The sequence below is a fragment of the Ctenopharyngodon idella genome, chromosome 1, assembly GCF_019924925.1.
Source record: "Ctenopharyngodon idella isolate HZGC_01 chromosome 1, HZGC01, whole genome shotgun sequence".
NCBI classification, from domain to species: Eukaryota; Metazoa; Chordata; class Actinopteri; order Cypriniformes; family Xenocyprididae; genus Ctenopharyngodon; species Ctenopharyngodon idella.
The window spans coordinates 32,494,886-32,510,293 of NC_067220.1; the positions used below are offsets into that span (position 1 = coordinate 32,494,886).

Below are 15,408 nucleotides of genomic sequence, written 5' to 3' on the forward strand. Positions count from 1 at the left end.
AGAGAAGAAGAGCTATGTCCTACATCAGGTCAGAGGTCACCCTTCCGGCGGAACTCGACTTTCTCGTGAAAACGCGTACAGCCGTTGCCGGAAGCCAGTGATATAGTTTATAAAGTTTTAAACATGGATATTTGTTTTTTTACAAAAACCCATCACTGCACTTCAGAAGGCATTTATTAACCCACTGGAGCTGAATGGATTACTTTTATGATGGATGGATGCGCTTTTTGGAACTTCAAAAACTCGGGCACTATTAAATCCCATTACAAAGCTGGGAAGAGCCAGGATATTATTTAATATAACTCCGATTGTGTTTGTCTGAAAGAAGAAGGTCATATACACCTAGGATGGCTTGAGGTTGAGTAAATTATGGGATTTTTTTTTTTTTGTGTGTGTGAACTATTCCTTTAAGTCATCTTGGCCCTTAGCAATGTATAATGGTCCATTCTGTAACCAAAAAGTGAGAGAGGGGATAGAGATGAGTGCTCAGGGTGGTCCCCTCAGACTAGGCCCAGACTCTCTGCTGACCCACTTTAATCTTAACACAAGAAGCACAGTCGTACTCTGTAGCCAACACTACTACAAGAACATTAGCTGAATAAGGAGGTGATGAAGATACAATCATACTATATGCACAGCCCTCCATGTTACTGTAAGGATTTGTTAGTAACCTTCAGGCCTGGCACAAAATGGAGACCGGCGTTCTTTCCGTTCACGACGGAAAGGTCAAATATTGCTATATAGGACAGACTATAAACGAACACTGTTTCAAATGGGGGTCAATGCAGAATCTTCACTGCATGCAGTATGTTAGCTTGCAGTCCTATTTCCGTGGCCTGATCACTCGCCATCCCTCCCTCTCTCATGCTCTCATTCTCTTCTCAATCATCCCATGCAAATCCTGCATACAGTCCCACTAGTGATGTCAGCATCTGGGATGTCCAGAACTGGGGTGGATATTTTTAGCCTGGTGCAACGAGTGATAGTATGTGTAGAAGAGAGAGAGAGAAAAATAGAACGACAGAGCGAATCTGTGTAGTGAGGAAATAATGAGACGGTCCATATTAAAATAGGGAACAGGACAGGACAGAACAGAACAGGGAAAGCAAGAGACACTATATGAGGACTTATGCATGGCACGCACATCTTTCACACATGCGTGTGTGTGTCATTATTAATCCAAAAGATCCCAAAGGCTTAACCGAGTTCCTCATAGTGGCTGGATGATTTCTACAAATCTATCAGCTGACTGGAGGCAGAGGCCAACGATTTATTCAAGCACAGCCTCTTCTATCTCTCTCTCACATTACTACAGAGGCCAGGCTATTACTGCACCAGCATGGCCTCGTTCCTCTCCCACGCCTAAATCAGGGACTCTGTCACAGCTGGGCCAGTGCATACGTGCGAGCATGTAGTTACTTTGTGCCACTAAGTATGGTTCAGTGGAAAACAGGCAAGCAAGATAAAACCCTTAGTCAACGGACACTATTTACTTTCTTAATGCACATTCCTGGTTTTATTGATTTATAGGTGCAAGTTATGCAAAATAGATTAAAAAAAAGTATGGCTTTGTAATATTTTACCAAAATGTATTAACTCTAAATTGACTTTCATTTTCTGCTTATGTCACTTAGGTCAGGCAGGCTTTTGGATAATGTTAATCAATTTTCAAATAGCTACTCAGGCATTGTTTTAGCAAACTCATATTCATTGCAATTCAATTTTGGTATGTAACACCCACTTTTCACCATCCAATCAATTCCTAATGCATAAAACTCAAACGTTTTTCATGGAATATCCTGTTCATTGGAAATACGTCACATTACAGAAGTAAAAGTGGGTTGCAAACTGAAATTCACATTAATATAAGGACAACATTTTGCACTAGGATAATTTTTATTTTTTGTAGGAACACATTTTATATAAGATCTTGGTTTTGCTTGTAGTGTAGGATTCAGCAAATGTTTCAACAGACACACACAAGAACTATACTATACCATTCAAAAGTTTGGGGTCAGTAATAATTTTTTTTTAAAAAAAAGAAATTAATACTTTTATTCAGCAAGGACACAATAAATCAATCAAAAGTAACAGTACTTACTCCTGAAAGAAAGTGTTTCATGGTTTCCACAAAAATACTTTGAATGGTAGTGCATCTTCTTCATGCCCAATTCAAAATGCTAAAAGCAAAACTTGCGTATTTTTATAGTACTTATACTGTAAATTGAAGTCATATATTTATAAATCAATGACATGCATTAGAGATCATATGCTTGTTATGTAGCATATTTGTATTGGTCTAATGATAAAATAATTGTCCACAGGTAAATTTAGGACTATAACAAGAACACAACTCATTGTCTGCAGCTAGTCTTATTGTAAAAGGGGTCAGCTAACTTTATTTGAAGTTAGGTCCCAGAGGTTTTCAAGGATATGTCTGTATACCATGATTACCCTGCACTGACAAGTAAGCACAGTTTTAAGGACACTATTGACAGCTACTGTTGTTGGGCACACAGTAAAGCTCGTTGATAAAATGACATCCATGTGCTGCAGTTATCTGTGTTTTTATTACAAAGTCTGTTTTTCACACAAATTATTATTACAGGAGCATTATCGATTAATAAAGACTTATTTTTGAGTGGTTCCTTGCACAATATTATGTTATGACCTCAACACTTTTATAGTGATTGATTTGTAACCAGCTCTATATGTATGGCTTTTCTGAAGTAGTAAACTTGCTCAGTAGCTCACCTAGTACAACACTGCACTTGCAATGTCCCTTGAAACACGAGTCACGATAAATGAGCATGCGTGCATTTTTGTCTCACATTTGCTTTTGTTAAAACTATCAGTTAGGTTTAGGGTAGAGTTTAGTGTAGGTGGTGCATTATTTTCAAATGTAATAGAGCATCAACCTTTTAGCACCACTCACTGCACATTTAATTTCAGAACTAACGCGATATGTACAACCAACGACCAACGTGATAAAACATTTCCAGATTCACGGTCATGTGTTTTTGATAAAACTGAAACATGCTTTTAGCACCACTCACTGGACATTTATTTCATTCATTTAAAAAGTGTTGCAAAATATGCAAGGAGTCTGCGCCGATAGCCTAGTGGTTAGGCGCCGACACATGGCGCAAATGCGTTCACGGCGACCAGAGTTCGATTCCCGTCTCGAGGTCCTTTGCCGATCCTGCCCCCTCTCTCTGCCCAATGCTTTCCTGTCTGCTCTCTATTGTCCTATTGGAATAAAGGCACAAAAAGCCCATAAATATAACTTTTAAAAAAAAAAATGTGCAAGGAACATAATATCATTTTGCAAAAATCTTGCTCCAGGCACGTGTTTTGCATTGAGCCTATGTTGTAAATTTCTGTCAGTTTATCTCACAAAACTATTATATATCACTTGACAGCCATAGTGATGGAAAAGTGCAGCTCAAACATTCTCTTAAACATCTCCTTTTGTGTTCTATGGTGGAAAAAACAAAGGTTTGGAATACCATGCAAATTATGACAATTTTTATTTTTAGGTGAACTATCCCTTTAAAGAACAAAGGGACAGATGGCAAAATGTCAGCCTCTAAATCACTTAGCTGTAAAGCTGTAAAGGAATTGCCACGTTAAAAAAGTGAGACCTGAAAAGAAAAAAAGTGATAATGTAGGTGTAGACACTTATATCTGCCTCAGAGTACAGACAATTTAAACCTCATCTGGTAAAAACTAGTCTGCACTTTCAATGGGGTACAAAATAGGGTCTTATAAAGTGAAGAATACTTTTTCAGCAAATGGTCAGAGAAAGGAGGTATTTAACATAATAAAATGTTGAATTATCAGTCTCAGAATGTCAAACCATAATTTATATGAATGGTGTATTTTACATGAGATTTCTCATTTTTCAACCCCTTTGCCAAACATTGGGAAAAAAGCAGTACAAAACTTTGATTTGTGTGATAGTTTTGAGCAATAAACATTAAATAAACCTAAAATGTATTAAATCACTAGAGCAAAATGGGTAATAATTGTGAATATGTGTCTAAATTAAGCTACCATACAGTAAAGGTTAATTGGTTTAGAATCAAAAGTTACTGATAAACTTAATTTCCCAATACTTAAAGAAACAATATTTGTTTGGTCATTATTCTCACAATAGTTTTAGTAACAGGGTTGAATGCTTAAAGTTTATTGACGCTTTAACTACAATTTGTGGTAATTTACTTGCCTTCATGCCATGCTGTAGAAAGTGATTAAAATTAGTTAAATTTAAAAAGACTTTTTACAAGTGAACTTCAATTCAACAGATTATGTAAAATTATGACAGTTGTATGATTTTAATTGTTGGATACAAGAAGGTCAAGACCTCTGGGGTAGGACAGGCTTGGTTAATCAAACATTACATAATATTTTATCAAAGATATCTAATAATTCTCTCAACAAAACATAGAATTTGTGCCTTAAATGTTTTACAAAAACATAATGGAACACCAAAAAGTATCCTATTTGTGAGTGTTGCCCAGTGTGCTTAAAGCTAAGAGAACTTGAAGAATTCTTCCTTTTCATAGCCTCAGTGCTAACTGACTAGACAAACATACAAGCATTTGTACATGACATCTGTATTAGCACTAAATTCACTGGAAACTTTCTTTACCTCAAATACAGATCAGTTGGTTTATCATAGAGATGCGTCATCTTCCCATTTCACTATTGAGCTCCTCTACAGGCCTGACCAGCTCTCCAGCTGAACATTACGGACAATAACAGAAGACTCACAACCAAAATGGAGAAAAGCAGCCATGAATCCTGAGGCCATCTCACAATCTCTCTCATTACACTCGTACAACAGGGAAACCAGCTGCCAGAACTGTTATTCATGATGCTACAAACTTAATGCTGTAAAACCCTTGCTGGGACCAAAATGGTGGATGCATGATGCTTGATTCATCCTTTTCTTTCATCATGTTGTTGTAATTGATTCACCTCTATAGTCTGCTTCCAAAGCCCCTGTCAATCAGCATATTAAATACAGAAACCATACATGCCCAGTTAAACAAGATGATGGAGAATGGCAAGTTACTAATGTGCTAGGCTAACAAACCTTTACAGCAGGGTTCCTCAAATCCAGCCCTGGAGTGCCAATGCCCTGCTGAGCTTAGATCCAATCCTACTCAAAGACACCTGAGCAAGCTAGTCAAGGTTTTTGGAGTTACAAGAAAATTACAGGTAGGTGAGTTTGATCAGGGTTTGAGCTAAACTCTGCAAGGCAGCGGCCCTTCAGGACCAGATTTGAGGAACCCTGATTTACGGCCTCTGGTCCAAGGTGAATCAGAGGTCCTGGGGGACCCACCTGGTGTCATGTAGCCCCGCGGAGAAGGGGAGATGTGGGTCGGAGGAGGGGGCGGTGGAAAGTGCTTATGGTGGTGGTAGTCCTTCTCACTGCGAGTGCGGATGCGCTCTAAGGCCCGCTCCGATAGATCCGAGCTGGGCCAGGCCCGCCTGACGTTGGAGCTGCGGGTCTTCTTCATGCCGGCAGGTTACCCGTGGAGGGGAGAAGGGGGGGAGAGAGGGAAGAGGGTAAGGGGAGGGAGGGGGTGGGGAGTAACCTGAGGTTCAGTCCCTCCCCCACATTGGCAGGGGACACCCCAGTCCAGGTATCAGGCCAGAGTCATGGTAAGGGCGCTCTCGCACATGCACACGTGCGTACGCATATACACACATACGCGCACGTACGCACGCGAACCGGGGGTGACACGTGGCGGCGCAGGCGGGCGTGCTCAGTGGTTGGAGGTGGGCGTGGGAGCGCTGGGCAGGGCTGTCCTCTGAGGCATCACCCTTGGCTGGAACAAATCCCGCCGACCCCCTGCCAAACATCCGGATTCATGTGCCACGAAGGGCACATTACATCGCCAGGCACTGCGGGGATGGGAGAAGAGGGGGACGGCGGGGTGGGACGAGAAGGAAAACGAGAAGCAGCGCGAAGACAATTCCGGACAGTGCGTGTGTACCGATAAACACACATATGAGTTTAAGCAAGGTGCATCACGATGAAAGGATGGAGTGATTAAGGAAGATAGAGGAGGGAGGGAGGATAGGGTATTGTGGAGGGAGGGAGGGAGGGAGGGAGAGAGAGAGAGAGAGAGAGAGAGAGAGAGAGAGAGAGAGAGAGAGAGAGAGAGGCCTGCCTGTCCAACAATAGCCCAATTCAGCGCGGCGGCGGCAGCCCCTCGGACAAGTCCGCTGAAAAACAAAAGGCCTGCCTGGGAAAGAGAAAACGCAAAGGGGGAGGGAAAAAAAGAAGAAAGGCGAGAACAGCCTCTGAGGTGACCTCGAAGCTTTGGTGATCTCAGTCCGCAGACAAGCCCTTGTCAGCCTCCCTCCTCTCCAGCTCTGCCACTAACCTCCGTCGAAAACGACGCCACGCACGAGGGGAGGGCAGAAAAACCGCGACGAGGGGGAAGGTGGAAAAAATGGAAACTGCAGATGCGGAAGAATGGTCCTCCTCTTTTGTTCCGTAATTCCACAGTGAAGGAGGACGGCGGCTGCGAGGCTACATGCTCATTCACGCGACTACATCTTGTCTCCGAGGCTCCCTCCTCTTTCAATGCTGCTGCCGTCGCTGCTGCTGCTAACACTGCTGCTGCCAGCACCTTATGAAAGGGGTGTGTGTGTGAGAGTGTATGTGTGAGTGAGGGGGGAGGCAGGAGAGCAGCAGAGCAAGCGATCGAGTGTGTGAGCGCGCGGCAGAGGCTCTACGTGAGCGTGCGTGTTTCGGAGTGCGATTGAGAGCGAGTTAACGTAGATGGAAAAGAAAGATGGGGAGAAAAGGAAATAATAGCAGGGTTCATAAAGGAAATTAAAGACTGAATGGAAAATACATGCAGTCCATAGCAGTTGTCCTAGAATAACATGCAATATAAAAATGTTTAAAACAAGTGCGTATCCTCTCCATCTTAACCACGACATGCTTTACTTCTATGCTAATAGTATTTGTTCTGTTCAACAATCATTTATCTTTTAGCAGCCAAATCACATTAAATTACAGAAAGTAGAAAAATTTGTATAACTGAATAAACAAAGAATTGTAAAATTCATCCACTACTTCCATCGGGACACAATTTTATTTATTTAGACTTTGTAATTTATTTATTGATCCCAGATCATTTGGGCCAGCTGAATATGACTTTCATTCTTCTGTGGAACACGAACAGAGATTTAAAAAAAAAAAAAAAAATCCATATTTGTGAGTCCATTTAATGCAAATGGATGGGTCAAAAAAAAAAAAAAAAAAAAAATGAACACAATGATAATCCATACAACCACAGTTGATGAATCAATGTCTTCTGAAGCAAAACGACAGGTGTGTGTGAGAAAAATTACTAATATTTTGGTAACACTACAATAAGGTTCATTAGTTAAACATTAGTTAATGTATTAACTAACATGAACTAATTATGAGCAATACATTTGTTGCTGTATTTGTTAATATTTGTTAATGTTAGTTAATAAAAATCCAGCTGTTCATTACTTGTTCATGTTAGTTCACAGTGCATTAACTAATGTTAACAAATACAACTCTTGATTTTAATGTGTTAGTAAATGTTGAAATTAACAAAGATTAATAAATGCTGTAGAAGTGCAGTTCATTATTAGTTCATGTTAACTAATGTAGTTAGCTAATGTTAACTAATGAACCATATTTTAAAGTGTTACTAATATTTTAAACTTTAATATTATAAACCATCACTTCCTGCCAACTGTCATACATGCGTGTGCTTGACGCAAACATCAGCATGATGTAAGCGCATTGTGAAAATCACGCAAGAAGTGCTGACAGAAGGTTTATAGTGTAAAAATAGTTGGCCAGAAGGTTTATAGTGTAAAAAGTTAAAAATATTAGTATTAGTCTTACACACACCAACCACTGGAGTCGTATAGATAACCGTCATGTTCATTTTGCTGAGGTTTTGAAAGGACAACCTATTCACTTGCATTATATGGACTCAAAGATGGATTATTTTTCTAAAAATCTCTGTGTTCCACAGAAGAAGTAGTCATATTCATCTGGGACGGCATGAGTGTAAGTAAATGATGAGAGAATTTTAATTTTGGGTTGGAGTATCCCTTTAAATGCAGAATAGCTAGAGAGAGCTGAATGACCAAATGCCTTGGCTGAACATAATTTGTGAATCATGATGGACTCAAATGTATCATATTTAATATAAAAATATGCTTGAAATCATGAAGACTCACATAAGATGAAGATTCCAGTCGTTTCAGTAGTCTAATAAAAAAGGTAACACTTTATTTAACAGTATCCTTATTATACGTTACATGGACTCGCTATAGTAATAACGGTAAAAATTATGCAGAATTACAAGCAACTAACCCCAAACCAAACACTAACAAGAGTGCCTAAAAATAAAGTGTAACCCCAAACAAGTTATTTTACATGTAGTGGGCCATCTCATGGAGATCACATGACCAGAATACAACTCTCTTTATCTTTGTAATCCTCTATTTATCGGTCACTTTCACTAAATAAATTAATCGTGGCTGACAGTGAATATTGCATTTCTACCATGGCATAACCACCAACAAAACATACCTATTAAGATGCACTTATGTAACTTGCCATTTTTGACAAACCTAAATAGTTGATACCCAAAAATCCCAATAATAATTGAACTTGTTTGCAGGGGACTCATGATAGCAGCAGGGGCCATGTATGGGAGATGTAGTTTTGTGTTGATCTAAATCAAGAGGAGGAGGAGGTTAGAGGCCAACTAAGCATGACAAAACACCAATGCCTTCCCTTCAAGCTGCTCCCACTCCCTCTGCAATTAAAATGAGAGAGAATGTGACCACAGCACAAACTCCCCGCACGAAGGCGTTACAGAGGCTAAAGGCTAACAACAGGCAAGAGGGGGTGTGACACAACATGCTGTGAACATGACCTCTGTGAGTCAGCATTAAAAGTTGGAGGGACTAATTTTCCAAATTTTACAATAGAAAGTAAAGGGTTTTTTTAAAAAAAAAAAAACAAATGTAACAGAAGCTCAGAACCTGTGCCTCTTTAGTTTCAGAATATTAACTCTATAACTAATGTTAATACATACCTACCCAGATGTAAATGTCACATACACAACATATGTGTAAGTAATAACGTATCTAGCAAGAACATAACTGTAGAATATCACAATAAAATCCATAATAGCTGATACATTTAAGCTGATACAATGGAGAGAACAATTTTGAAATTTCTGAGCTTGTTCATGAATTAATTTCCGCAAATAGAAACCGACAAACTATACATACATACGCATGTTTAAGTATGGACAATGGCTAATGTTTCTAGTCACAGATATTTAGTTTTGATCATTCTGCAATTAGTATAATCCTAACATACCATCTAGTGGTACAACTGTGCTACTATGAATCTCAGTTCAATCCATGGAACAAGTCAGAACAAGAAAAATTTTTATCGCCTAGCGTGACACATGACACAAGTATTACTAGTCAGACTGGCTTTGTATTTTCTTAACCTACACTACTGTTCAAAAGTTTGGGGACAGTCAGATTTTTGCTTTTATGTTTTGAAAGAATCCTCTGTTCAGCAAGTCTGCATTTATTTTTTATCAAATATACAGTAAAAACAGTAGTAATGTGAAATATTAAATTTTTTTTAATACATTTTTAAATGTTATTTATCCCTGTGATGCAAAGCTGAATTTTCAGCATCATTACTCCAGTCTTCAGTGTCACATGATCCTTCAGAAATCATTCTAATATGCTGATTTGCTGCTCAAGAAACATTTCTTATGTTATCAATGTAAAAAAAAAAAAGTTGTGAAATATTTTTTTTTCTTAAATGTCACTATTGATTAATTTAATGTATACTGCTGAAAAAATTGTCAAAAAAGAAAAATCTTACTGACGTCAAACGTTTAACAGTGCTCTAGTAATATACTGTGTGATGAGGTCAGTAGCCAGACATGCAATTTTCAAAGTTTCTTTAAATAAATACTAGCATTAGTATTAATATGTGACTCTGGACCACAAAACCAGTCATAAGGGTCAACTTAAAATCACCTAAAAGCTGAATAAATAAGCTAAATAAGCTTGTTAGGACAGGACAATATTTGGTCGAGATACAACTATTTGAATATCTGGAATCTGAGGGTGCAAAAAAAAAATAAAAAAAATAAGAAGAAAATCATCTTTAAAGTTGTTCAAATGAAGTCCTTAGAAATGCATATCCACTCACAAAAATACATTTTTGATATATTTACAGTAGGAAATTTATAAAATATCATCATGAAACATGATCTTTACTTAATATCCTAATGATTTTTGGCATAAAAGAAGAATTGGTAAGTTTGAATCATACAGTGTATTGTTGGCTATTGCTACAAATATACCCGTGCGACTTATGACTGGTTTTGTGGTCCAGGGTCACATATAATTTAGTGCTAGTGTGAGTATGTGCGGGCAATGCAATTCAATAGCCCTATGTCAACATTCAAAACAAGTAAATATACTAAAAAGTAAATACTCCTCTACTCTGAGGCCATTCAGCAGGTTCAGCTCAGGCACATTTGAGGAGGGAGGCCTTGTGCTAACCTCTTCCTCACACCGTCCTATCCCCGTCTGCCTGCTCATCAGCTGAAATCACTAACTATCCTGCTTGGCTGCGGATTGGAGGACGAGAGATTGGATTAGAGAGACAGGGTGAAGAAAAAAAGAGTGAAGGCGAAGCTGCTCTCGTTCATTCATACAAAAAGGAAAGGGGGGAAAAAACACCAGCCATCTTATTTCTGAGCCGCAACAGCAGCCGTAACCATGGCGACGTTGCTTGATGAGCTCATAGGCTCTGCAGTAGGACATCTCTAAAAGGTGAATGGTGGAGAGTAGACACTGCTAAAAATAATGGAGAGGGGCTAAGGAGGATTTGATTGCTTTTTAGGAGCCTTTTTTTTAAATCGATAAAAAAGTAATAGATTAAATAGATTAAAAGTAAATAGATAATATTATTATGGTTATTACCAACTAACTGATCTCTCTCTCTCTCATATATATATACTGTTAAAAACAAAACAAATCATAACATTTAAAATAACTGAAATATAATTAAAATCATCTATAGTTATTAGTTATTGTGTTGTCTCATTATTCCTCAGTTGTCATTTGTTTAATTGTTCCGTCTCAACTTGATCTATCATGTGTCTGAGCTATAGATTTTATTTTATGTTTTATTCATATAATAGCTTTTGTGATGAATGAATAAGTGTAATACAACTTTGAATTGTTGTTGTTGTTGTTTTTCAATAAATCAGAATGGGTCCTGTTTTTTTCTGAGCAAAAATTAAATATACATTTTTACCATGATTTACAGAAGACACCTACTACAATGTCATTTAGTGTAACAATCTTAACAAAAAAAAATCTATTTATGCGATATTAAATGCTAATTACTTTTTTTAATTTTGCCACTATCCTAGGTTTTGCCCATTTGTCAGCAAGAATTTTTACTCATTTAAAATGCAATAAAATTTAGTATGCTCACTTATTCTTTTATATATTTTAATACGTACAAATCAGAATAAGTATGTTGTTATAATTATTACGCTGAATGACAATGGAACATTATTTCACCCACATTTTGACATTTTATTCTCCCCAAAACTTATTTGAAACCTTAAATGTAGACTTTTTACTTGCATTTAATGTGCTTTTTTAATGTATATAAAATCACTTTTGTAAATTTCTATTGATGCAGACATCTAAATGTCTTTGACCCTATAGCAGAAGGCTGGATGCAGATGAAAATTATACTCCGTGCCTCTAGATGGCAGCAATGCATCAATCCATATCAGGAGTTTATTTCTGTCAGCCAGGCAGGTGGAGCGTAAGTCTTGGTCAATAAATAAGCCTTTTACAAACAACAGAGTTAAACTCCACACAAATTCACATTTGCAGATTACTTTAAGGTCACGTCACTTTTGACAAATCACAACAGAATATACTCAAGTAGTATGAGAACAGGTTACATTGTGGTGTAATTGTCATGTAAATAAATGCTTGAATTTAAAAACAATCCATTAAATTAACATTTAATAAATTACAATAAAACTGAAATTATGCTGCATGTTTTACTTTATCATAAATCAATAAATCCAAATAGAATTGAGCATGATATAAAAAATTAAATAAAGAAAGAAATAAATGTATTTGGCCTAAACGTAATATTCTAAAACTCCACAAACAATGTAGACAGACAAGACTACATTTTTTCTGTCATGAGTGACACTATAATACAGTGTACTCAGACAGTTCCACAAAACCCGTCTAATCCTAGATGAAATTCTTTTAACGGAGTGTGACCTCGACAGTTGAGTTTTAAAAAGGCCTGAAAGGAAAGACTGCACAAATGCTCCATTTTAATGGAGAATGAGATGACAAGACTTGATTAGAACTCGTTAAATAGTGTAGAAAAAAAGGAATTCAGAGACTGTAAAAAATAAATAAATAAATAAATAAATAAGAGGGGCACTGGAATGATATCAAGCTTTTTTCAAGCTCCAAAACATTCGACAGGGTGGAGAATGAGGCTAACTGAAGGAATATTTAGGGGTCTTCAGTAAATGCTTTGTTTCTTGAATAGATCTACTGAGCCCTAATAGGATATGATACTCCATCTGTCCAACTATTTGCTTCCAACCAAATTTCATACATTTTGACTCAGGACATGGTTTCTTATAGGCCACATTTACACTGCAGGTCTTGGTGCCTAATTCCAATTTGTTGACTATATTTGATTTTTTTTGATGACCAGATTACATAAAAGTGACCCATATTCGATATCTGCATTTACAGATATCGACTTGGCAAAACAACCCAAGGTAGACGTACTGACCCCGAAAAGCTTAGGCCAAAAAGGAAGTAAAAACAAAGAGATTTACAATGGATGCAAACAAAATGATAATACAAGCTTTGCTTTCCGCACCACAGTCAGCAAAACATTGGGTTAAGACTTCGTCCTCCATTGTGGCATTGAAAAGAGTCATGTGATTGCTTTTTCAATTATGTCCGACTCACATTAACGGGATGTCCGATCTGTCCACTTACAAGGCAGATGCAAATGCACGTATCTAATTTATAACAGATGTATTTCCACATATGAATAAGGCCTGAAACCGATCTGAGAATATCGGAATCCATGTGCATTTTTCCTACTTACACGTTCGTGGGTTATATCTGATCTGTGCCACATGGGAGGGAAAAAAATCAGAATTGGATCATTTGAACCATGTAATGTAAATGCGGCCATATACATAACTGAGCATATGAAAATTCCTGATAAACCATCAATAAACAGTCCAACTAACCAGCACTTATCATCTAAAAAAAAAAAAAAAAGTATGGGTCAATGAGTCAATATGCTGGTTTTACATGTTTTGAAAACCTTAAAAAAAGGTTTCAATTAAATGACTTTCAATTAAAGGTTTTCAACTGAATAAAAAGCACATTTTCCTTCAAATGAATAAAATAAGAATAACATTCAAATGAATCTCCATACATGTGAGTGCACATATCTTTCTTTGAATAATTTTCAAAAAGGTTTTATATATATTTTTCAAGGTAAAAACTTTGTGGATAAAACATTGGTAAGTTCTCCATTAAATAATAAAGTATTATGCCAAACTACTACTTAAGGTTATCTTTTCAAGAATTCCATTCTTTTAAGGAGGCTTTTATCTTCATTATGACTTCAGGACGTTGTATCACCCTGACATAAATTAATAGAAATGACAAAGTGTGTCATGTCAGTGTCAGTTATATAGAGAACATATCCAATCTGAAGATATGCACTTAAATAAGTGTCATAAATTATTGTCTTTGAAGCAACAGTATGACACAAATACATTTTTGTACACCACTCCTTTAAAGCCGTAAGACTTTGTATTAATCAGAAGAACAAACTGAAAGAAGAGTTGCTGACTATTGTCTTTATCACAGTAATTTTCCCCTTTCAAAGCACTCTATAAATGTCAGAATAACATTTCAAGTGGGAACTTGCCAAGTTGTAGAATCTCCACAGGCTGCCCTTCATTTAAGAGTACAGGTTTGACTGAATGGCATGGCTGTAAAATGGCTTTTACACATGAACACAAATTTATTTAAGAAAGCAAGGAGAAAGCATTCAAAAGGAGGACGTTTAAATCATGAATGGGCTAAAAAAAAATACTATCAAAGCACTAGCACATTAATTGTGTTAGCTTGAACTTTAGAGAAAGACTGCACCCCTAAAGCCAGACAGAGCAAACAACTGTGAAATGAACTGAGATGGATTTGTGCAGAAACTTCTCAGAGAAACTTCTCAGGGTCTCTTGTGAGTCTACACACACAGAAGATTGATAAGAGTGTGCAAGAATGGCAGCTAGTGAGATAACACTCAGCAAAGTTCTACCAAGGTGACACATGAGTGAAGCGGGAGTGGGAGAAGGTGAAGAGTGCAGGTTAGGCTCCAGGCTAAAGGAGAGGGCTGCTCCGCAACAGATCACAGAGATCACTCTCAGATCTCCTTACAGGCCAAAGATCAAAGCCACAGCTGGGCTTTCAACCGGAAAATTCATCAAAAGTCTATTTGCCCAAAGTGGAAGCTCAGATATGGACTGACAAGCTAAAATACATAGTTAATGAATGAAAGCAAAACTTCAAATTGTAAAACTTAACATTGTTTGGCTGTTCTAGGACCATTGACATTTCTTTGCCAAATTTATGTTGCTAAGTGCCATCAACATAAAACTGTCAATCCAACAATTGGTAGAAAGTTATAGGCTAATTCACTTCATTGCACTGCATTTGTAATACATAGTATGACCTGTGTAATTTAAGTAAAATTATATAAATATGAATATTATAGTCAAAATGGACAGCAAAATTTCTCAACATGATGTGAGATTTGTGTATATGGCCAAAAACTAAAGACACATCACATCATGAATATATGGAACGTCACATGAAATGAACTAAACTATTCAGCTTTAATGATCATTTAATTTAATACCCCAGAAAGAGATATTAAAAAAATGAATATCTACTAATAAAAATGTGACCATCAACTTTCTGACTAATAACAGTTTTTTGCTATCCTTAAAATCAATCAAAATTGCAACCAAGGTCTCCACCATAGCAATGTGGGCAAGTGCTCTGACATATGGTGTGGTTGCACTTCGGGTGACCCGAATTTGTCCCGGCTTTAAGTCTTTTCCCGGTCCAATTCCCCTTTCACATGATTTCCTGCCTGTCCTCTTAAATAAAGGCAAAAAATGCAACTAAAGTGGACTCGGTTTTCCCACAGAAAAAGTTTCATTACAGTATCCTAATAAAGCCATTTTATTTTAC

The 15,408-nt window shown here is 37.3% G+C and overlaps 1 protein-coding gene across 2 annotated transcripts in view; it reads right to left on the minus strand.

The window, feature by feature from the left end:
- The window catches only part of stox2a (storkhead box 2a), a 48,075-nt gene that overhangs the window by 22,808 nt on the left and 9,859 nt on the right, over window positions 1-15,408 (minus strand). Inside the window, exon 1 of one of the 2 annotated variants that reach the window (XM_051897384.1) lies at window positions 5,351-6,764. The exons of the other annotated variant lie outside the window; for it this stretch is intronic. Coding sequence (XP_051753344.1) covers window positions 5,351-5,528 — 178 coding nt within the window. The 5' untranslated portion in view covers window positions 5,529-6,764. Of the gene's footprint in view, window positions 1-5,350; window positions 6,765-15,408 lie in introns of those variants that run through there. 2 annotated transcript variants of the gene reach the window in all.